General features: G+C 34.7%; 1 protein-coding gene across 3 annotated transcripts in view; it reads right to left on the bottom strand.

Moving 5' to 3' along the window:
- Window positions 1–24772, bottom strand: part of LOC149539259 (RNA-directed DNA methylation 4-like) — a 161783-nt gene that overhangs the window by 27701 nt on the left and 109310 nt on the right. The window contains exons 4-6 of one of the 3 annotated variants that reach the window (XM_089800584.1): window positions 10662–10733; window positions 10325–10369; window positions 1614–1780 (exon numbers count right to left, since the gene is read on the bottom strand). In XM_089800584.1, coding sequence (XP_089656710.1) covers window positions 1614–1780; window positions 10325–10369; window positions 10662–10733 — 284 coding nt within the window. Of the gene's footprint in view, window positions 1–1613; window positions 1781–10324; window positions 10370–10661; window positions 10761–24772 lie in introns of all 3 variants that reach the window. The other 2 variants (XM_089800585.1, XM_089800583.1) reach the window with 2 other exon arrangements.

Below are 24772 nucleotides of genomic sequence, written 5' to 3'. Positions count from 1 at the left end.
CAGATCCAAATACCAAACCTCGAATCACTTAGCAAAACCTCAAGAATAAAGTTTCCTTCACTTCTACTCTGCTCTCCTCAACTTCGCATTTTGCACTCTCTGCTGCTTATTGAACATTCACAATTCGCATATGTCCATACCATGATAAAGGAAAATGTCATTCCTTTATATCGAGTCCATAAAACAATTCCCTGAGTCGGTTGTTAGTCCTTCTCAATTAATTATTATAGGACCTCATTAAGAACACGTTACACTTAGCGATAACCTTAATCTTGCACCTTGCAACTTGAATAACTTTTCGTACACACAATATTATGACAAGCAAGCTTAGCCACATCATCACCAACATGTCTCCTCCATGTCCTCAACCTCGATCCTCAAGATATCAACTCTACTAGGAGATATAACAAGTTTACCAAAATATGCCTCTATAAACTCTATCTCAGAACAGACATCACCAAAACTTACATAACTTCTTCTGGACTTATCCTTTTTGCTTCCGAGGTTAACTGCATATACCAGATACTCAAAAGTATCTCTCATAACCTCAAGTGGTTATCATGCTCAACTAGTCATCCGTACCAACTTGATCTTTCCGCTATTCTTCTGTCAGATACTACAGAAGACATCAAACATGCTATGTTGACATCAATGACAAACTCAATCATGAATCTAACATATCATCATCAAACCAATCTTCCAACATTCTTCCAACACTATCACCGTTACAAATTAAATCAAGGATTTAATAACTCTTTCAGGGAAATTTTCAGGACTGAAGAGAGCACTAAACCCCTAAAACAGATATTTGATCATTGCCACCATTATTATTTGTTTCCATAATGAATTCAAGTGTTTGAAACACATTTAACTTCGGTATTTTCAATGCCCCCGGCCCATCCATCAAAACAATTGTCTAATAAATGGATAGAAATTAAAAGACAAACTTGATTAGTTACTCTCTAAAGAAGCATTGCGCACGGGCAAGGAAAATGTATAAGAACAATAGCCGAGGTGGTCTAGTCAAAAACATTAAATAAATAAAAATAAAAATAAAAGTAAATGGAAGAGTAAATGACAATGATATACTAAAGATACAGCTGATACAGCTGTTTAGAACTTGTATTACAGTAACAATTACTATATTCTTTATGGCCATACTTATGCATTAAAATTACGTGTAATATTAAAAATTACTTAGCTTGGATATTTTTACTATTCCCTACTTATCAAAAAGACTGATATTTGATTAAAGTAAATGAAAATCATATTGATGAAATGAACTACTCTCTTAAATGTCCAAGCAATGATTTCTAGTAGGAAAGAGAAATAAATAAAAATACAAAACAAGGCATTTTCCATATTGGCAATACAACCAAGAGTTTTAAAAGAAAAACAGTACAATGAGGATGTTAAACTCAAGATACATCTATCTTGAACTCCCAAAAAAAGGGCATATTGAGTCGTGGCATTTCAGAAATGTAAATTTCAATAGAAAAGGGATAACAACTATTTTAACTTCATTATTGTATATGGGTCATTAATATTTTTCCACGATCTATAAAATTAGCTTTTTATGTGCTTATCCAAATTACATGTGTGCAGTGGCTAACCTTTTAGCTTTCTCTTGGCTTGAGGAATTTGGGCCCATTTCTTCCTCATCCACACGAACAACATCATAAAGATGGTATAATTCATTGATGGCACTCTCAATAGAGCATTCAGAAATTCCCCTGCGGCTCCTCCAAACTTGTTGAAAGCGGGCACTTTTGGCATCAACCTGCATGTAACATTTGTAAGCAATTACACCATATTCCAACTGGATAATTACCAAATCATCCAGTTAGAACACACTACTTCCTTTTTGTAACTATTTTTCAGATCCGGATTCTGACATGTAACTTACTCTTTCTAGAGAAAAATGCCAATCTTAAAGGCATGGTAAGCTATGCTAGAGTCCCACTCTGATGTTGAAAAAATATTTTATTTATGTATCAAGAGCCAAAAATATAACTGAAACCCATCAACTTTCTACACAAACAACAGGAACATGTGTACCATTATCTAGTAAGATATTTGGTTCATGAAGTGAGTCAGAAATAAGAAGTTTTTAATCATCATAAAACTTATATCTCAACTATTTTACTAAGAAAGTCTTTGCAAGGATTTTGCAGCTATTAATTAATTTGGCAATGATAATTGACTTCCAAGACTCAAGTGCCAAATGTTATAGTATGCAGATCATCTTAATTATCTTCATCTTGGCCTCGGTACATTATTTGCAATTACTGCTAAATTGTTGCAGACAAGTCAGTAAATGGCCATACAAGTATCAGATCTGTGCAAAATGTACATAACATTTTGGTAACTGCCATCACTCATATTTATCAAAAATAAATTAAAAAGTGCATTCAAAAAGGAATGATTCACAATTCCACCGTCTGTTTTTCTCCCTTGATACTGAATCAGTATATATCTGGCAGGATTATCCTTCAGTAACACCTCTTTTTCTTTATATTGGAATGCAAAAACTATATTAATTCACAGCTTAAAGATGCCAAGAATATAGAAAAAAAATTATTAAAAAAACTTGGCATGCATGCTAATGTATGTGCTAAAAGTCATAATAAATGCAGAAGTGAAGTTTGTCACAGATTCCTATCATCTAAAATATTGGATCTTTTGTGAATGACCTTGTACCCATTCACAATTTCTTTTAGTGGAATGTATTGGGCTCCAACACAAAACAACAATGATCTTTATCAAGACTGAAAATTTTGATTAGGGCAATAGTAGGATTGACCAGAAAATCAATACCCATTCCTACGGAACACCTGAATGGAATCAACCTCAAGGTGCAGATTCTCCTCATATCAGAATAGGTCCAGCCAACGTAATCAATGATGTATATTGCCTAATCACTAACACTTTCTTATTACTTCAAAATTAATTTTATAATGGGATAACAAAAAAGAAATTTGAGTTGTCAATAGTAACTCTTTACAGTACAATGCATGGTGAAGCTACTATTCAAGAAAAACCGAACTTCTTGGGAGGAGCTAAGTATTATTATTATTAATAATATTACATTATTTACCTTTTAATGGTCATTTAAGTTGTCTAGTTAGTTTGGTTAGCGACTTTCTATTTTCTGTGTGTCAATTAGTTTAGTATCTTTCTTTTTCTGCTTTCAGTTTATGATTGTTTCTTTTAGAAATATCGTCTTTATAATTCCTTATTCACCTTTGTAATTACTTCATTTTCAATCAATCAATTATAATTTCATGGTATCAATGCCCATAGGTTAGTTGGACAATCATAGTTTACTAACTGCAATAAATTTTCAAAAGTTCTAAACATTTTTTTAATGTATAATTGTAAGGATATTCTTGAAGAAAGAATTTTTCTATAAAAAATCGAAGCATTTTTAAAAACCAAGAGTTTCTAAAGGATTGTGTTCAAGGTTTTTTTTTGTTCAAGGACCACATTTGTCAGGGATTTTCACAGAAGTTTCTTGTAGATGTCTTCTGAGAACTGTCCACTAGTTTTATTTCTGCTCCCCACAAGACTCCATTTTCATGTGCACCGACTGAGATTTTCTAGCTTTTCACTGCCACAATCTGCTCGGTTGGAGGGTATTTTTTCACTATGTTTTATGTGGGACAACATGGCTAGGGCATGAGGCCTTCGTATTTTCGGCCATTCATATTTTTGGGACACCTTAAGGAGTTTGGGCCTGCATTTTTGGGTTTAGCAAATACACGAGAGCCACAATTTTCAGAAAATCCCAAGATATTTAAACACCAAATATTTGTTGACTAGTGGTAACCTTATTTTCTCGACAATAGAAGCTTTTTTCTCAAACCCGCACACCTTCTTTGCGAGATGCATGATTTTTTTGTAAGGTATTTGACCTAGTTTCCGATTTGGTTTGGGGTTAGATTCGGATTTGAGAATCCGATTTGTGGATTCATGAAATTTTTTTCCCATTATAATTATTAAGGATTCGTGAGTATATGTGTGTGTGTGTGTGTGTGTGTGTGTGTGTGTGTACATGTATATACATATATGTATATATGAGTATATATGTGCATTATATACACACATATATATCTGTGTGTGTGTGTGTTCTTATTCCAAGTTTGGCCTGTGGGTACTTCAGGATTCCAGCCAGATTCTCCCAAGTCCGCATGGATTGACGGATTCATGCCGGATTCTCCTAGGTCCGCATGGATTCGTGACAGATTTGTGCCAGATTCATACAGGGTCCGGATTTGACCCAATGGGTTCGTCGGGATTTGCGGACTGCGAACTTGAACGAATCCACAAGGTCAAATCCGGACTTTGTGCAAATCCGGCACAAACCAGTTTGCGAATCCGGACCCAATATGCACCTAGATTTGTTTCAAGGCCCAGTTGCGCGAATCCAGTAACACGAGTTTTTGACAAATTGGTATCATTTTGAGAGGCATTTTCCATGCCATCTAGGGTTTTTTTCCCCAAAAAACTCATGAATTTTTTTTCAGTTTCCTGCAATTGGTCAAACACTTAGAGTTTCAAACTTGGGTATTTTACTTTATGCAGATCTTTAGAGAAAATTGTGATTTTTTGTTTGGATTTTGAAATTAAATTGAAGTTTTTTCCTAGCAGATCACCTTGGGATTCTTTGTAGAAGGGTTTGACTGATTTTGACCCCAAAAATCAGATTTTTTCAAAATTTGTAACAGCTACTTGTTGAAGGTTTTTATATTTGACAGAAAAATCAACATAGAAGCTTTTTAAGAAGTTCACCTCATTTTTTTGTGTAATTGAACGACAAGAGGGGTGGCATTGTTGACCAACATCATGTTGGAAAGCAATCAATGCTTCAACAGAATAACTATAATACTTGGAAGCAAAGGATTCTCTCTATTTCAAGCGTCGGTGTCTAGACCATGTTGTTCTAGGCAACATCGCTCACCCTACAGTGGCAAGAAAAGACTAGAACAAGTTTGATTAGTGTAACCATGAAGCAGTACTGTTGCTGAAGTTATTAATCACTGACGACATGCTTCCAAAAGTGCCATCTAGCAAGATGGCTGTGGAAATTTGGAAGTGCCTGAAGAGTCTCCATAAAACATCAGACAAGGGAAGAGCATTCTTTCTAAAGAAAATGTTGGCTTCAATCATGATGGACAAGAAGATGACTCTGGAAGAGCATATATTTAAGAGCAAGAACATACAGGATCAACTATAGGCCATTGGTCACAAAATGGAAGAAGAGGATATACTGATCATTACGCTGAAAACCTTACCACAATCTTGTGAACATTTCAACAAAACTATTAACATTATATCCACTAATGTTGACCTAATGTTTGATGGGGTGTGCAATAAGATGCTGCAGTAGGCCGGGTGCAGACAACAGTTTGGTATCAGCAGTACATGGCCAGTGTGGAACAAGCATTTACAGCCAAGGAAAAAAGCAAAGGCGAGTCCACTGAGTAAAAAGGACTCAGCAAATTTGACAAGAATTTCAAGAAGAATATCACATCATTTTAGTGGGTCATTACAGTGGTTCTGCAGAAAGTGGTTGGCTGATCGGAAGTCCAATCAAGGAGGATATCAGAGGCAGGCTCATATCACAGAACATTCTAAAGAGGGGAGGCATCCTTCTATGTAATCACAGCCAAATGACCTGCAAATTCTGTCAAGTCTTTCGCAGGGTAGTTAGTTCAACAAATTGACAATTAAGAGAGGGTATTATAATAATATTGTATTTTCTACCTTTAATGGCCACTTAGTCTAAAGTTTCTGCAAATTGTGTGTGATCAGACTTTAATAATAACTTCTAATTTGTTTGCTGAAGATGATCTTCCATCTAACTGAACTTGGAGAAGAGATGTCAATATCGATTGTTATTCTGAAATGTTCTGTTTCAGCAAGTATTCAAGTTTTGGGCAGAACTGCTTAAAGGAGCAGACTTGATCTATTTGTGTGTCCTTCAACTACATTTCCATCCTATATAAATATGCAACCAAAGGGCATGTATCTCTAAGAGACATGTCCCTATCTAGGTCGGCCATGATTGATTCTGATGATTGTTTTTCCAGAATCGGCGCTCAAGGGAAAAGACATTAGTGAGTGTTTATCCTAACTAATTGAAGACAAGTTAGACTTATCTAAATAACCCAAGGAAGATGCCGATACCTTACTAAGGCAAGGCAATTATATATATAGCCTATCACAAGAAAGGCATAGATTTCTTACTCTGATCCGTACGATCTGTACTGTCAGATCAGCATGATTAATAAGTTCCAGAATTAACACTTAGGTCTTTTAAGTTGTCTAGTTAGTTTAGTTAGCAACTTTGTATTTTTTGTATGGCAGTCAGTCAGTTCAGTATCTTGCTTTTCCTGCTTTCAGCTTACAATTGTTTCTTTTAGAAGCTTAGCATATTTCTTTTTCTGCTTTCAGCTTTCAATTGTTTCTTTTAGAAACATTGTCATTTCAATTCCTTAATTAAGGAACCTTGTCTTCTTTGTAATTACAGCACTTTTAATCAATCTCTATATCACTAAGATCTTCATGAAATACTAAATTTTGGACTTCAATGTGTCTGAACTTCTGAAGAACCTGTAACCACATTCGCATTTCAGATGAGGATCTAGTCTCCTTCCACAATACTCTAAAATAAAAAACATTTTGCAGATACAGGGAATGCATTAGGGATATATGTGCTTTCAGAAAGATATATGGAGAAATTTACTGTAAGCTGTACAAAAACAAGCATTATCTTCGATCTAAAACAGATAAAAATCAGACAAAGTAATTCTGCATCTTTTAACTTATTTTAAAATGAACAGGGAGTGGAAAAAGTTTTTGAGCATCCAAAAAGAGATTTCACAAAACATAGATACCAAACCAAGACCACTGAGAAGGTAAAACTATAAAACAATGTTGCCAAGTTTGCTTATCCAATCATGTAGGTATGCTGACAGTACTGTATCAGCCCACACCCAAATACTACAGTTGCATCAGTTTAACTCTCAAAAATAATTTTCTAAAACAAATGTCACTTTGAAAAGTAATATTTTTATCTAGTATAAATTAATATTATGCCATAGAATTATATGATTGCTAATCTGTGTTACCAGAAACAAGAAACGAGAAGCATAACGGCAACGACAATGTAACGAGAAACGGAGTTGTGTATGTGTGTGTGTGTGTGTGTATATATCACATATTAAAAAATATTCCAAAATATTCCAAAATATTTATTTAATAATATTTTATAATACTTACCTTTCAAATTTTAATGATAATATTAAATAATTTTATTGTAAATAAATAAGAATAAATAATAGAACTTAACATAGCATTAAAAAAACAATAAATCTATTCAATAACATCACTAACTAAAAATAAAACTTAAGTAATCTAATCGTCAAATCTAAGTTAATCAATCTCTATACATAAATGAACCATCACGCATTAATTCCTAGCTAACTGACATTATGGCAAGTTTAATTAAATACTCCCACTTTATTCATTATAAACGAATGGTGAAGTGTCAGTTACTTAGAAACGAGTTTCGCCCGTCAAAATGCGCAGCGACAGTAAGCCATCGCGTTTCTGGTGACATTGTTGCTAATTGAGTCATTGGAATTTTGAATTAAAAACTAAATTTCATCTCTTGAACTTTTAATATATAATATTGATTTCTATATTAAAGTATTTTGCATTTATTTTATCTATATACTACTTTGGAAAAACTCTGTACCTGTGCAACCAACTTTTAAAAGTGCCACATGCAATACTCTATCTGCACCCATTAACCCTTGTACCCTCGAGTACAAACCAGGATTCAACGAAGGAACCCAAAAAGGATAAATAACAAAAAACTTGACTTAAAAAGCACAAATATTTGCGAGAAGGAATTTGAAAATAGGTTTGCAGCTCTAAAAAACATGTAGGAAAATATAGAGGCAGACTGGAAAGATCATTTTCCGCAGGTTACATTTGTACTGAATGATAAACACCCATGCAATAAGCTAGATACAAAGTTGGAAACCTCGAGAAATTGACCACTCAGACTGTGGATGTTGAAAACTCTGGAAAAGCTATAGGAGATGCCCATCAAGAAACAAGGAACCTTGATTCAGGGATGATGGTAATCCAGGAGGATAAGACTGCTAAAGAAGGATCTCCCGAGGCTAAGACATCATTCAATATCAGGAAAAGAACCATAGGTGTGGCAAGCAGATATTTGAACCAGATATAAGAAATGCACCAAAGGATAAAAACATAAGATTGGGCAAGGAATCAAAAGAGCGAGAGAGAATGAGAGTAGCTAAGATTTGAATCTAAAACCTACGGTAAAGTTAAATCCCAAGGCTTCAAGATCAACTCATGAAACAGGTCAATCAAAATTTGGACAAGAAAGCAATGAGATAACTGTTCATAACTAATACGGGAGATCATGATGAGGAACGAGAAATGCAGGAAATGAAGAACAAAATTAAAAGTTTTATTTGCTGATAAAAATAAAATCAGGAAAAAACTAAGAAATATGGCACAAAATTACATCAAAAATTGACTCATAAGTCAAACTATGAAGAAAAACCAAAAGATGTCAAATTGATAAACAGTTTGGCAGAAGCAAAAACCCACATGTATAGAAAGTTAACAAAAATTACACTTCTGGTAATTTACAATCTTTAAGAGAAATTTACATAAGCACTAAATAGAGAACAGAGAGAAGACAACTAATTTAGGAAAGCCACCTATTCAATTCTAAATATAGAGTGAGCAACATCAAAAAATAGTTATAAGCCAAAACATGCAGGAAAGCCAACAAATCATGTTGGTGAAGAGTTTGGCAGAGGAGAAAAACCCACATGTAAAAAAACTTGACAAAAATTACACTTCTAATAATTTCCAATATTTAAGAAAGGAAATTTAAACAATAACTAAATAGAGAATAGCACAAAGATGACTATGCTTAGAAGTGAACTATTAATATGGAGTGAATGTTAAAATAGTTAATAATTGACTAACTCATATTAAGTACCATACTTCAATGTTTATGATGGACATGCATTAGAGAATTAAAAACCTTTAATATTTCTTCAAGGGGACTATGTTTAGTGTCCAAATGAGTGAATGTGAATTTGTAACTCTCATATTCACCACCTATGGGAATACATTATCATGAAGAAAAAATTGGTAAGGAGAAACTATCACATGACAGCCACTATACTATATTCTGTTTTCAGGGAATTTACAAAATATCCCTAGGGCATCTTTGTCTCTAGAAACAAAAAAAAATTAGGTGGGGACATGTCCCCGTGGAACATAGATGACGTGTTATCTTTTAAGCTAAGTCATAGGATACACCAAATTTCATCCATGAAGTTTGAATTTCAGCGAATTATTACCCTTTCCGAACTTCATCCGAATTTTATAATATTTGATATAATATTGTTATTTATAATAATATTATTTTATTTTTAAATAATATTGAGTTATTTTGTTTAATTATTTAGCAATGCCAAACTATTTTGACAATTTTGTGGATATATTGCTTATATTTAAAAATAAACAAATTTATATAAGTTGAATTTAATGTTGGTTTTTTTTCCGATTTTTTACCCTTGCCAAACTTCACCCAGATTTTATGACCAACGAACTCGAATTTGAATTCGAACCTTGTGACTTAGCTTTTAAGTATGACAAAGTTACAAACTAATAATCAACCAAGACATGCACATTATCTAAATTCATTTTTTGGTCACTTTGTGCATTAGTTTATGTTTATTTGTGTAATTATGTACTTTTTTTCTTGCCGAGTTTTTGCCAAGTCAGAGTCCAAGTCAAATTTTGGGCTGCAAAGTCTCACCAATTCAAAGTTTTAGAATGTATCACATAAAACTGGCTGTAAATGCAAACCAGAAGACTCGTGGGATACTTGTATCAGCACTATGGTAAAGGCAGATGGTAGACAAAAATGAATAATAACGAAGTTTCCTAAACTTCTCAACATAGAACAAACAAGGATAATATATTTTACATGCTTCTCAAGCAGGGTAACTTCACAGTAACCAAGGTACCAAAGTGTTGATTAGAATACATAGTTTGGACCATTAAATATGTCTTACAAATATTCTTATTTTTCTAATATCAGTAAATACTAAATCTTGCACAAAATTTACTTAAAAATGAGAACCCTTTTTAGCCCATAATATGGGGCAAAGTCTATTTAGGAGTTAATGACATTGCAAAACATGAAATGCGATTTTCAGACAAGTACATCCTCTCTTGGAAAACCAACATAAGGAAATACCTCATGCTTTTGCCTTGCTGATAACCGTAATCGCTCCTGTTTATCCTGAGAAAAAGGTTCACATGCAGATAAGATTCAAATTACATGAATGTGATGCATGAACTGAGAAATATATCATTTCTGCGTAGCTTATTCCTGATCACCATGACATGGACAAAAAGTATGCAGAACATCCCAAGTTTCAATAATAGCTATACAACAGATATTTAGATTGATAATGAAGACTACAGCACAGTTTTATTCTCTTAAAATGGAAAGCCTTTCCTGTTCCAGTCAGATATTATCATATTGATATTAATAAAATCAAAATGTATTTTCCAATCAAACACTCTCATACCTTTGGTTTCTTTATATCTTCCCTTTGTTCCTTGCGCCTTTCTCGAAACTCTTTGTCCTTTCTCGTATTCTGCTGCAAAGGACCCACGAGTATTAGTCTCTGCACATTCAAATTATATTTTTGTTTATGCTTGAGCAACAGATCATATAATCACCTTCAAAGAGTCTTGTCAGTTTAGTTGTAAGTATGTATCAGAAAGGTCTGAGTGATATATTATGATTCAAGAAAGTTTTGAAATAAACTTTCCTGGAAAAATACAAGTTACATCCTTTCATATCTGAGAATACCGAAACCTATATGCTGCTGAAACAATTTGGATATTTAAATTGTATACGTGATCCAAAGGCATGACCACATTTATATCACATACAGTAATGATTCTACTTCCATAGGATCACAAGTTTTTCGGTTACTCATGTGTTATCAACATATAATTGTTAGAACATGTAATTAATTGTTAGCATAACTGTCATGGCCAAAATCTAGGGCAAAATGCACCAAAACAATTTTGTACTAATTGTTACTAGGTTTAAAAGTGGAAGTGAAGCTATGATCCAACAACAACAATGTAAGGGTGAAACATGACACCCAGAATGAAGTCTTAAACAAATTTTAAAAATTCCTCAATAAACTAATTAGATTGCCAAGGTTTTATTTCAAGATCGGTTGACTATCGCCTTCATTGAAAGTAACCGGTCAACTAAGAGAAATACATCCAACCCTAATAACAAATTTTATTAGAGCCATTTACATTAAATGGAACAAATCATAGCTCTAAAATTTAACCCCTAGGATCATTAACTCCTAATCCCTAATTCAACTTTAGTCATTTAAATTTTTTAACCCTATCTTTGTTATCGATTAAGTAAGGAATAAGATTTCTGTAAATGGCATGAAATCTTATGGCCTCTAATGTTTGATTCTCGGATTTATCTACATAGGTTGTGCTTTACTGAAATTAATTCTTAAAAAAAGTAAAATGCTACGAATAAAATAATTCTAGACAGTAAGTTTTGAAATATCTTCTTATAATAAAGATGTTATTTATGCACCACATCTTTTGATAAACTTATAAAAAGTAAAGATTGTTTTTAGTGGGCATGCTTCTTAAAAGATACATAATTCTTACACAGTATCATGTATACACCTTCACTCTTATCAGTTTCAAATGTAACTACCTTACGATACATCTGTCTAGTATATTAGAGTTAGATTTATTCTTATGATCGTGTATCTAACTTTAAATGGATCTTATATTATGCATCTAGTTTTTGTAGCCTTGTATGCAGGCACAAGTAATTAAAATAAGAGAACATAGAAACAAGAAAGAGTAACTCACGTATGCAGTTGCAAGACATGTTGGTTATTTTAACATTGTAATATTGAATGGTCTTGGACAAGCCAAATGACCTGCAGCAGAAATGTCTTTAATGCCATGATTCTTATGAAGCAAGTCCTCTTATAGATATCATCACATCACTTTGCTACTTGACTGCATAATTTCTGTGAACTTTAGATTATAGACAAACATTCCAAGAAGAATTTAACCTGTTTTGCAGGTCATTGATGCAGAATCAGTTTTCATTCTGATACCAAATGTGAGCCGTGAACACTTGCTGTCATTATTCAATAAAGTATGAGGGAGATTTACAATGCCTGAACAGCAGTTACGCTGTAACTGCTAAAACAGTTATGACATGCTACAACTAAGACAGTTATTGAAATGCACAAAAATTAAAACACTAGATTGGACATTAAACAACATATTTAATCAAACTCCAAACATAACTTATGTGCACAATTTTTTTTATTATAAATAGTGACTCATCTCAGTTTAACAAATTATACTTTGTATTTATCCTAGTCCAAACTTAATTAAACAAACATAGGGTGAACATATTTGTTATATCATTTAACTACAATCTGAGATGACATTAAATCGGCTAAGAATAATAAAGCTTATTAACAGTATCAGATTTCCACAGTCCATTTGATGTGAGCTAGTTTATTTCTGGATTTGATTGTGTGTTTTTTTATCATCAACATTTCGGATCACACTCTGTGATCCATCATCAGGTTTGTTTTTTAGCTTTTTATAGTTAAAGTTGTCTTAGTTTTTCTTTCTCTTGTTTCTATTTTTATTCTGTTCCCTCTTTGTTTACTTATTTTTCCTTTCCCACCTCGTTTTATGTGCCTCTTCCCTCTACTTTTACCCCTGGTCATTGTAGCTCGATCTGCATATTTTTCATTTTTCATTCTTGCACTCTCTCATCCTGATGATGGATCACAAAGTGTGATCCAAAATGTTGATGATAAAAAAACACACACAATTGAATCCAAAGGCAAGATGAAATATCAATTTGATAAAGTGTTGGCTCATGCAACTCCATCATCAATCGCATCTATTCTTGACAATGTGCTGGATACAAAGATCGGTCATGTAGACATGGCTGATTTTCTGCAGAGAGTATAAACTCCTGTTGGCCACGAGATGAAGCGCATCAAAAGAAGTCACATTCACTTGGTATCTGCATTTCGTATGGCTGCCGTGGAACCTGATTCCGTTCTTGGATGTGCAAGATGTTTCAGCCCGAAATTGAAAACAATCAAAGATGCTGATGGCAAGGTTATCATTAGTCTTGATCCAGAGATTATTGAACAAATCTTCAAGGTACCACATAATGTAGAGTGTGCAAATCTGACCAAAGAATCATCTTTGGAAAGCTGGAATGAGAAAAAAGTGATTATCAAAAGTGCGTTAATCAATACCGGTTAGATAATAAAAGAAACAACTTCTCAAAATGGCCAAAGACTATTCACAGGTCTAACTTCAAGCAAGAATACAAAGACCTTATCATTCTTCTCAGCAGAGTTTGTGGTTTTAAAGATTCCATTGATTTTGAGCCATGAATGTACAAATTCATTTTCCAAATCATGGAAAACAAAGAACACATATTTTGGGGAGAGTTGATTAGCACTGCACTCTGCCAGCAGTTGCTCAACGTAGGAACTTCGACGCCTTTTTACATGAACTCCTACCTTGTCTACATTGTTCCTTTCATGGGATCTTTCTATGGTCTTTCAAACAAAGGAGATTATCTTCAGATTCCAATTTGGGATTACTATGATCCGATTACTCTGGTTAATGGTAAATTTCATTACAGAAGTGTCCAAGATGCTTTCTTCCGGCTTTCTGGTGCTTGTTCAATAGACAATTGTCCATCAAGAGGGTATCAGATGAAGCCTATGAAAAGGTAAATCAATACGGTGGTATCTTTATCCAATTTCCAACCTTTACATACTTGAGAGTTGGGTACTTTAAAAGAGAGTCGTATACCTTACCCAAGTATGCTACTGATAGAATCACCCTGATGGAGTTAACCAAACAACTCATGGAAGTGCAATGTAATCAACACTCATGGAAGTGCAGTGTAATCAACATACTTTGCATAGACTTGGTTTCGGTATCACTTATGCCAACCCTTTGGCAATTGGTAATTATTCAATAAATTCTGTGCATAAAGCAAAACATATGGAAGCAGAACTCCAGTTAATTACTTTGAAAAATTTCAAAGCCAGATTCGACTTTGATTATCGAGAAATGAATTCTCAAATCAAGAGGGCTTTCACACATGTTCATCACATCGAGGATGTCTGGATTGATATGAGAACAAAGCTGGATATAATGAAGATGGACTACTGCAGATTAACTTTGCAGCAGATAATCAATCTTAACATGCTGGAGATCCCTTCAAATTTCCAAATCGAAGATAACAACATCCCTGATCCGAAATTTCATCAGGCTGGTTTCGATAAAAGGTGCCCTTTTCCCATTCAATGGCAGCAAAAAGAGGATACATCTATCCTGAATAGATTTCAGTCCATTTTGGAAAATACCAACAAGTGGCTACAAATTAAAGGCCTAAAAAGAGTTAATCCTAAGTTGGGTTTGGATTGTGGAAGCTTTGGCCCTCTTGGAAGGAAGTCACAACTAGAAATTACAGAGAAAGATGGTGCTTCTTCTTCTGATGTGAAGAATTCCCTCAAATTCAAGTTAAAGGGCGGAAAATGATCTAAATCATCTCAAATCTCTGAATCAGTTCAAGAATCAGAGGAGGAATTAGAGACAGAATCGGATGAAGAAGATGAGGAGGAAGAAGGGGAAGTCATGATCATATCTCCCCCAAGGCCTGCACAAACTCATGCACCATCTATGCATGAAGCACCTTTTTCTAGATGAGATAGATGATGATGTGGATTCATTCTCCACTATTTTCACATCTTCTATTCTAGTTTTGGAAGTCAATACTGGGTCTTCCTATTTCTTTTGTCGCTCCTCTCGTCCTGGCAAATGAACAATATGAGCATTTGGGAAGCGTGTTTGAGTATTTTCCAACTCTTACAAATGGTCAAGTTTCCCACTTGATACATCTTTGACGAGTTTTGAGCTTTTCATGACAAAATCCTCTCATCGTGCACCTATGAATTCAGTTGTTCAGACTGAATCTTGTTCAGTTACAACAAAGATACAATCTCGATCAATGCCAATGGTCTCCACTGTACCTTCTTCCACAGATGAAAGTTTTAGCATGCCTGCATTGTTCAGCAAGATCACAACGAAGAGAAGAAAAGTGGTTGTACCTCCAAATAATCTCCCTATCAAGAAAACTAAGTCCAAATCTTTGAAAGATAAGATTGTTTCAAGGATCTTGGTTGATTCAGATAAAACCAAATTTGTAGAAGTTATTGAGCCACTGGTGGACAAACCTGTTGAAGAACTTACCCGTTCTGATTATAAGTTCACTAAGGTCGAAATTGGGAAGCAATCACGTTTGAGTTGTTTGCAAGATGCTCAAGATGCATTAGCTAATGTATTGAAAAGCAATCATGAATTATGGGAGAAGAAAAATCAACTAAAACAGGAGGTTTCTCGCCTAAATGAGTTCATTCGGCAACAATCTTCTCAAAGTGTTGTTATTATGTCTCAAACATCCAAGGAAAGAAAGTAGATTGAAGCCGCCAAGTCTCAAATAGGAGAAATCATCTCTGAAGGAGTTCAAGCCATCATTGAAACATTTGTAGTTCTTAGGCATGTCAAAGGGATGAATGAAATGGAGCAAAACACGATCTCTTCTTTGACTCGAGAAGTAGATGATTTGAAGGAAATCCTCAATGATTGGGATTAAATTGCAAAATTTGATCTGGATGCCTTAGTCTCATGTGACATTCTTCTGTTATGTGAAATGTTCTTCAGATTTCAAGGACTTATGGGCTACAAAGAAGAAACATTAAGGAAGCCGATTACAAAGTTGAAGGCAGCCCTTGGAGATTGTCAAGCAGTAGAAACAGCTGTTACTTGTGATTTGGAACAAATGTGATGTCAAGTACTTGATGAACGTGGTAATCTGATTGCAGTTGAAAGGACAACTTCATAATATACAATCAGGATCAATGCTGATTTAGATTCTGAAGACTTTGGTTCTCACACAATGAACAAGTTTGTCTTGTATAAATCCTCAACAAAGCACTTGTTAGATTCTCTGGTGACAAATTCCAAGGTTGTACAATCAGCATATGCAGATGCAGATGCAATGAGGATAGAAGCCATATCAAAGACAATGGAGATTGTTGATCTTCCTACAGTGTGTGATGTCATCATCAAGTTCAAGGCTCTGAAAAACAAATTTTAAGATTGTTATTTTTGTTTTTATTTATGTTTATAGGTCTAAGAGGATGCATTGCATGAAATGATGTAATTACATGTAATGCGAGTTGCATGTACATGAAAAGATGTAATGTGAGTTGCATGTGCAATTGCATGTAACCCAGTAATTTCTCTTTTAGTTAGACTGGGTCAAAGTTGGTTGAGTTGCTCCCACTTTTTCTCAACTCCTGTGCCTATATAAAGGAGTGCCCCCCTATTGTAAAATAATTTTTTATCTTATATTGTATTCAAGAGAGCTCTAGAGAAATTGTGCCAACAAAACTTTGTTTGTGTACCATTATTTTGAGAGAAAAGTGAATAGAAAGGAGCAATTTAGACTTAACTTTGATTGAGTGAGATTGCTACTTGTGTGAATTAGAAGCATTGTCTGTAATTCACATACGTTATCTTTGATTCATGTTATTTTGTGTTCTTGATAATCGAATATAAAAGAGTTAAAAATGCAATTGGAGCCGGAGCTTTGACTAGGACCAATTGTGGAAATATATAGCTAGAAGCTTTGATTGTAGCTTATATTTCTTTCTTAATTCACAAAATAGTTAAGATACCTAATTCACAAAATAGTTAAGATACCTTTACTTTTAGAAGTCTTTGTGACCTATTAGTAAAGCTTTTTCCATATAGAAGTACGACCAGACTTAGAGCCAAACTGGTACACTTTCAGCTAGCCTTTGAGTTAGTGTTGGTTTATCGGTATCATTGTTTTCAGCTTTAGATAGAAGTGTAGTTAGAAATTCATCCTGCCCATTACTCCCTCCACGAGTAAGTGGATTCTTTCTTGAAAGTTAAGAAGAAAGAATATTGGTAACACCCCTTTTACAAAATCTCTAGACTTCTTGCTTACCTTGAGTTGATCCAAGGAACGGTGAGAAGGGGGAGCCTTCCCTTTAAAGTAGGAGAGACTCTGTCTCACACGTTGTGGTTGCTCATCCTATTTTGTGACTAGATTTTTACCCAAAACTGTCGGTTGCAAAATATCCACCCAACATGTTCCAAATGCAGATTGAACGATATATAAATATGAGTAGAGACATGTCTCCTGAAGAGGCATGTCTCTATGGTAAATTATAAGTTAATCATTATTAGACAATATATTAACAATATATATAACTATATTAAAATAATATATATATTATATATATAACAAATAATTAAATATATAATATATGTAATATATATAACTATATTAATATAATATATATATTATATATATAATAAATAATTAAATATATATAATATATGTATATGTGAATTTGTCTAAATTAATGATTAACCAATAACCACAAAAGGATTATCTCTAGGTCAACTCAATTCGACTAAAACTACAACATTAACACTCCCTCTTAGTTAGGGAAGATTGTTATAGAACACATTATGCTCTCAAGCATATAGAGAGATATCATCTCAATATGATATTCTTGGAATGGCATATTTAAGGATATCAACATATATCCATCAACTTAGATGTTATCTATCGATATCATCCGAAGTATGATTCAACAAGAAATAATAATCTTATGATATTCACCATACTTATATTCTCTCGGTATGTGCATTGACATCATATTCATGATGCCTACCAAAATAATATGTTATATCCTAGAAGGATATGGGTTATCTGATATCTGGCACACTCTAGGACAACAACTAAAATGTAGTCTATCAAATAACAGTCATGATTTCAAGAAAAACTTAGTGTAGTCATTCATGACAAGTATCATGATCTCAAGGGAGGATTTGATCGATGTTATCCGGGTGCGCGTATGTCCCCAGTGCGAGTGTGTCGGGCACCCGAGTATCCCCACCAGGTGAAAAGCGTGACCACACCGCACGAGCACCCGAGTGGGAAGCATAAACGCGGGTGCGTCACAGGTGCGACTGTGCACACTTGGGTGCGTGGGGTGTGCCCAAGGTGTGCGCGAGGTGCGGCCGGCACATTGACTTGAAAGTTTTTTTTTTTTAACTTTTTGCCATTTGTTTTATATTGTATTTTTTTGCTAGGGAACCTTGATTGGGTATGGGTCCCATGCGGTCTATTTCAAGGCTTAATAAGGCCAATCCACCTCATTTTCATTTCATTGTTTTGGAGCAGCAAGGAGCAAAGTGAGCAAAAGAGGTTGGAGGAGTTTGTGAGAGCTTAGTGGGTGATTTTGCAAGGGATTTCAAGATCAAAAGGAGCAAGAGGAGCAAGAAGATTTGATTTGACAAGTGTCTCATCAAGTTCAAGGTAGGTTTTTTTTATTTTACAACTTGTTTTTTGTTTTAGAAATCAATTTATAATTTACTTTTAGCTTTGAATTTTCGAATGTTTCATTCTTGAATCTTGTTGATAGTAGATAGTTGATAATTCTTAGATTCTATGACTTTTATAATTTATACTAATTTTTTGTTATTAAAATAGGCTGAAATGTATTTAGCTTAATTTTTTTAATTTTTTTATTTCTAAATAGTAAAGTTTTATGCAGGCCGAAACTAGTTTGTTATAATGTTTTTAAAATAATTCTTAATTACTTGGGCTGAAAATTGAAATGTATCACGATTCATAATCATTTTTATTTTGTGAAATATAGTTTTATAAATGGCATCTAGATCCAGTCAAAGTGCAGAAGACATGGAAATTAATGAGGGAAGTGCATCTAATTATGAGTTTGAGCCTGAGGGAAGATCATGGGGCTAATATAGATGCCCAATCGGAGGAAGAGCCTCCTTATGTTGCACCAGGGATGCCTTCTATTGATTGCCCTTCACAGATTTTGGAGCAATTTGCTAGGGGTCCTTATGATCCAAAGTCCTCTCTTAAACAATTTGCTACGAAAATGACACACTCTACACTTACACGTGGTGGCACACATAAATAAAAGTGTAATATATGTGGCGCAGAATGGTTTGGCAGCATTACGAGAGTTAATGCACACCTTTTTTTGGACTAGTTATGGTGTGAACCCATGCACATTCTTGGCAAATCCTGAAAATGTGAAACACAGAATTGAAGTGAACAAACTATGGGGCATTTTTGATGATATTGAAGTCCTAATGCCTGGATCTTTGGCTGCTAGGCAACAGGTACAGAGTATACAGCAGTTACAGGGGCAGCGAGATACATCTACTCATTTCTTGCATCAGAGAGCAGGGACTATGTCATCTACACCATCCTTTTCCTCATCTACACACAATTCAGCAGGAGATAGCAACAGGGCGAAACAGAAAGCAACTACAAGTCATAGTGGTAGTAACCTAGTTGCTCATTTATTTAGCATGCATGCAAGGGAGCAGTTAGATGATGTTGTTGGTGATTTCTTCTTTTCCAATGGCATCTCTCCGCATGTGGCTCAATCTCCCTATTTTGTGAGGATGATGTCCATGGCAATGTAAGAGGGAGAGCCATCATATGTACCACCTGGTGACCACAAGTTGAAGACCACAGTGTTGGATAGAGCCTATGACAAGGTTGGGATCTTGATGGAGCAGATGAAGGTATGTTGACTGGATTCAAGCTTCAACATTATCATGGATGGGGGGACGGACATTAGTCATCGCCCACTCATCAACATTATGGTCACGTGCACCGAGGACCCATGCTTTTTGAAGGCAATTGATTGTTCAGGGCATCGTAAAGATGTTGGTTTTCAGTTTCATGTGCTTAGGTAAGCCATTGAGGAGGTTGGGCCACAAAATGTGGTCCAAGTTGTGACAGATGCAGCACATGTGTGTGAAGTTGTAGGAAGGCTTGTTGAGGCAGCCTATAGGCATATTTGGTGGACTCCATGTTGTGTGCATGCCATGAACAATGCACTCAAAGACATGGGGAAAATTGATTAGATTAGATAGGTGGTTAATGATGGGAGAGAGGTGTAGATGTTTATTTGCAATCACCATACATCACATGCACTTTTCAGGAGCTTCACAAAAAAGCAGTTCCTGAAACTAGTTAAAACCAAATACGCATCATATTATATTCTATTGGAGAGAATGATTGAGTTGCAAGAGCCATTGCAACTCATGGTTATGACACAAGATTGGAATCGATGGTCTGAGTCCACAACAGAGTAGGGGAAGAGGGTAAAGGAGACAGTGAAGAGTGATCAATTTTGGAGTGAAGCAAAATACATAGTCTCCATCATTACTCCAGTGTTTCAAGTGATTAGATATGGAGATGCAAATTCACCTAGCCTTGAGAGGTTTATGAGTGCATTGATTCCATGCTTGGGCAGATGAGGGTTGTTGTGCATGTGAGAGACCCCACTCTAGCATTATATACAGAGCACATTGAGCATATCATTCATCGCAGGTGGGAGAAGTTGAACACTCCTTTGCACATGGTTGCCTATGCATTGAACCCGAAGTGGTACATACCTAGGCCTAAGATGATGAGGTGAAGAATGGGTTCTTTCGGTGCATTACCAAGATGTATGATACTGAGACTGCTACTAAGATTTGCACCGAGTGTTCAGAATTCGCTAGTCTTTCAGGTAATCCTTAAATCTTGATTCAGTGCTCTAAGTTCTTTTAATTGTTACTTATAAGTTATTTAATATTATGTTGTAAACTTGTAACTTGTTACTTGTAGGATACTCGGATATTGCAAAGGTGGATCTCAAAACTATGGCACAAAAGAATCCCATTTTGTGGTGGAAATGTCATGGGTCACAGAAGTCAAAGATCACCTCACTAGCCATCTGATTGCTTTCTCAAGTTTGTAGTTCCACCCCTTTATAATCTTAACTTTAAGAGTTTTACTTTACTGATGTAAGATTCATTGATTTAATGATTTATCATTTATCATTTGTTACAAATTGTATGAACGTTTGTTTGTAAGTTGCAACTTTTAACTTTGTTATCTCAGGTTTCTAGCTCCTCAGTTGCAAAGAGGAACTGGTTCACCTATAGCTTCATCTACTCCATTAAGAGAAACAAACTTACCTCTAAGAGAGCGGAGAAGTTTGTTGTTGTACATGGTTTCGTGCGGCTCAAAGATCGCAAGACAAGTGAGTACAATGAGAGCCCAATAGCACGATGGGATGTAGAGCCAGAGGATCTAACTTAGATTGATGAGGATGACGATGGAGTGGAAGCCAATGTAGGGCTAGTTGGTGTTCCTTTGGAGGATAAGGATCTTACCCACAAGGAGTCTGGTAGTTCTAGTGATGAGGACTTCGGTATAGGGGATGATTAGAGAGCAGTTGGGATGATTTCATTCTCATTATTGACATTTTGTCATTTTGTTGATTGTACTCAATTTGATATGGCTATGATACATTATTTCATTTCACTGTTTCATACTACTTGGCTCATTGTCATCATGAGCATCTTTATGATATATGATATTCATATTTGAACAATGAATTTTGAATCTTTTATCTTTTTCATTTGATATATCATAAATTGATAATGGTTGACTTATATGGTACGATGTGTGGTTTATATTTTTCATTTATCATTATCATTATTATGTTTAAAAGTTTTAGTATTTTACTAAGTTCAATGGTCATTGGTAATGGTTATGATTATGAAGTTTCAAGTTTGAACTTTACTAAGTTCGTGAATCGCATTTCAATTTTCTATATTCAACTATATTTGGTATGTTATATTGAAGTATCATTTCATAATTAGCATTTTCAATCATATATATACTACGCAACCCCCCCTAGCACCTCCGCCATCACCCAAATTGAGGCCATATTTTTGCCCCGCACCTTCGCCGCCATCCTCAAATTGAGGCCATATTTTTTCCCCACACCCGAAACTCGTTCTGACGCTCCCTGCACTGCCGCACCCCCGCATCGGTGTAACACTAGATTTGATCAATAGGATCATCTCATTAAATGGTGATCTGATTTTGAGAAATCTTATCAATCTCACATTCTTTTGATATGAGCATTAGCATCAACACCAAGATGCCTATCAACAAGAATATCATATCCTAAAAAGATATGAGTTATCTGATTTCTGGCACACTCTGGGACAATATTGAATGTAGTCTATGAGATAACAACCTTGATCTCATGGACAACAAAGTAGTCTCCATTATGACAAGTATCACAATCTTCGGCACATTCTTGGACATTAACTCAACGTAGTCTATCGTGATAGCTTAGTTATCATGATCTCCAGCACATTCTAGACACCAAGTTAATGTAGTCTATCATGATAATAGATCAAGAACTCAAGAACAACAAATGTAGTATCATGATCTCTAGCACATTTCGGGACAACAACTTAATGTAGTATATCATGATACATTCGTTAGCATGATCTCCAACACATTCCAGGTTAACAACTCAATGTAGTCCATTATGATAACAGGTCAAGTCATTGTTAAAATTGTCACCTTACAATAGCGACCTGACAACACAAACATCGATGAAGATTGTCACCTCTCATGATGCTTTCCAATAGAATCATGTACAAACTCACATGACATCCACCATGAACCATGTCCAGAGGATGGATCCACCATAGCTACTCCGAGAGGGTGGAACAAAGAGCTTTCACCTTAGAATTCCTTCTCACAAAGAAAAATGCATTATAAGGAATTTCACCTCGAACTTTTTTTTCATAGAGAAGAACTCATTAACAAAGAATTTCACCTAAAAAATTCTCCTTTGAACAAAGATTATGGGAAGTCATATCCTCTAGCTGCTCCCTTAGAAGCTCTCTTTGTCCAAGGATGCTTGAGATAAACTGTCGGACTCCAAATTCTTTCTTATAGAGAAAAATGTATTATGAGGAATTTCACCTCGAACTTTTCTTTCGTAGAGAAGAACTCATTAACAAAGAATTACACCTCGAAATTCTCCTTCTAAACAAAGATTCTAGGAAATCATATCCTCTAGCTGCTCCCTTAGAAGCTCACTTCATCGAAGGATGCTTAAGATAAACTGTCGGACTCCCTCTGAATCTTATATCAATCTTCCAACTTTCTAGTAAGAAGTCATCACTTCCTCATGATGTACACAAGGGTAGGCCCATCAAAATCATGCAATCACACAAATGTATCTTTAGACTCCCTCTTAATATAGAAAGATTCTCATAATCTCAAGTACCAAAGATATTCGCTTCAAGAGCCTCACTTTATCCAGCCTGATTATCAATGACTAATGAATTCTAGATCACGACGTCTTTGAAGCTACTATAATAAAGATTGAGTTTGCAAAATATTTGGTAGCATGTGTAAAGTACCAACCTTCTTTTGTAATATCCCCTCTTTTGAATAACTTGAAATTAGGATGATTTCTTTATTTCTTCACACTTGCTATTTCAAATTCTTATACATGAACTAAATAACAAAGGATATGCCAATATCACTTCTTCCATTCACTCAATAATATATGTGAAAATAGTTTGATTTATTGATAGTTCCCAATGAGTACCATTATATAATAACTCCTTCTCGGCTAACCTATAAGGTTAGGAACAATCACCTTCTTACTTATGAAATGCTCTCTTAGATCAAATAATGAATGACTAATATTTTATTAGTTTCTTTTACTAAATAAAGTTACAAGTATATGCAATCTTATTCTTATTTTTATATATATGTATCCTATTTTAAATATTATTCTCTTCAATCATGTATACTATTATCATATGTTTATAAACTGTCATATATATTACAAGCTGCGATGTCCTTTATATGAATTGTGATCTCTTTTATTTTCTACCATCTCAATGTATTGTAACCCCTTTCAATTATATCATTTTTTGTGATATACCTTCCTTTAGCCCGTTTGGTTTGTGGAAGATGACGGGAATTAGCTCTTTCATAATCCAGATTTGAATTTTTTTGTGTTTGTTTCAAAATTGTCAAAATGGAATTAGAATACCAAGATTCTAATTTTGTCTCAAAACTAGGTTATCAGACTTCCAACTAGCAACTAGGAATTGAAAATCAAAACCTGGTTATGTTTTTTAAGGAGTGTAAAAAAATTAGATTGGACTATTTTTTGGAGTTAGCCTTAACTCCAAGATTATGCATAAAAATGTATCTTTCCACTTATCTTCCAAGTGAAACAAACGGTACAAGTAAGATCCCAAAAATAGGAATGAAGGTTTGCAAAACCTTGATTTGGCTAAATCGAGAATTGTAGAAATCTTGATCTCTACAATTCCACGAACCAAACAGACTTTTACTACTCTATCACTGCTCCTATTCTTATTCTTGTTCCCTGCTCATTAACTTTGTGTTGATCACTTTCTATAACCTCTATAGTCGGCAATTGGTTTGTAGTCGGCATTTGGTAATTTAAGTATTTTGTACTTGTGTTAGTGGGTAGTTAGGAAGCGGGGAGTGTGTCGGTTGGTTTCTAACCAACTAACCCCTTTATAAGAAAATTAATACTTGGACTTTATACATTCATGCTTTTGGTAATATTAATAAAGTAAAATT

Source organism: Cupressus sempervirens, chromosome 9 (assembly GCF_028749045.1).
Source record: "Cupressus sempervirens isolate cs-2001-9-10 chromosome 9, ASM2874904v1, whole genome shotgun sequence".
Classification (NCBI taxonomy): domain Eukaryota; kingdom Viridiplantae; phylum Streptophyta; class Pinopsida; order Cupressales; family Cupressaceae; genus Cupressus; species Cupressus sempervirens.
This window is presented reverse-complemented; position numbering and strand designations above follow the sequence as displayed.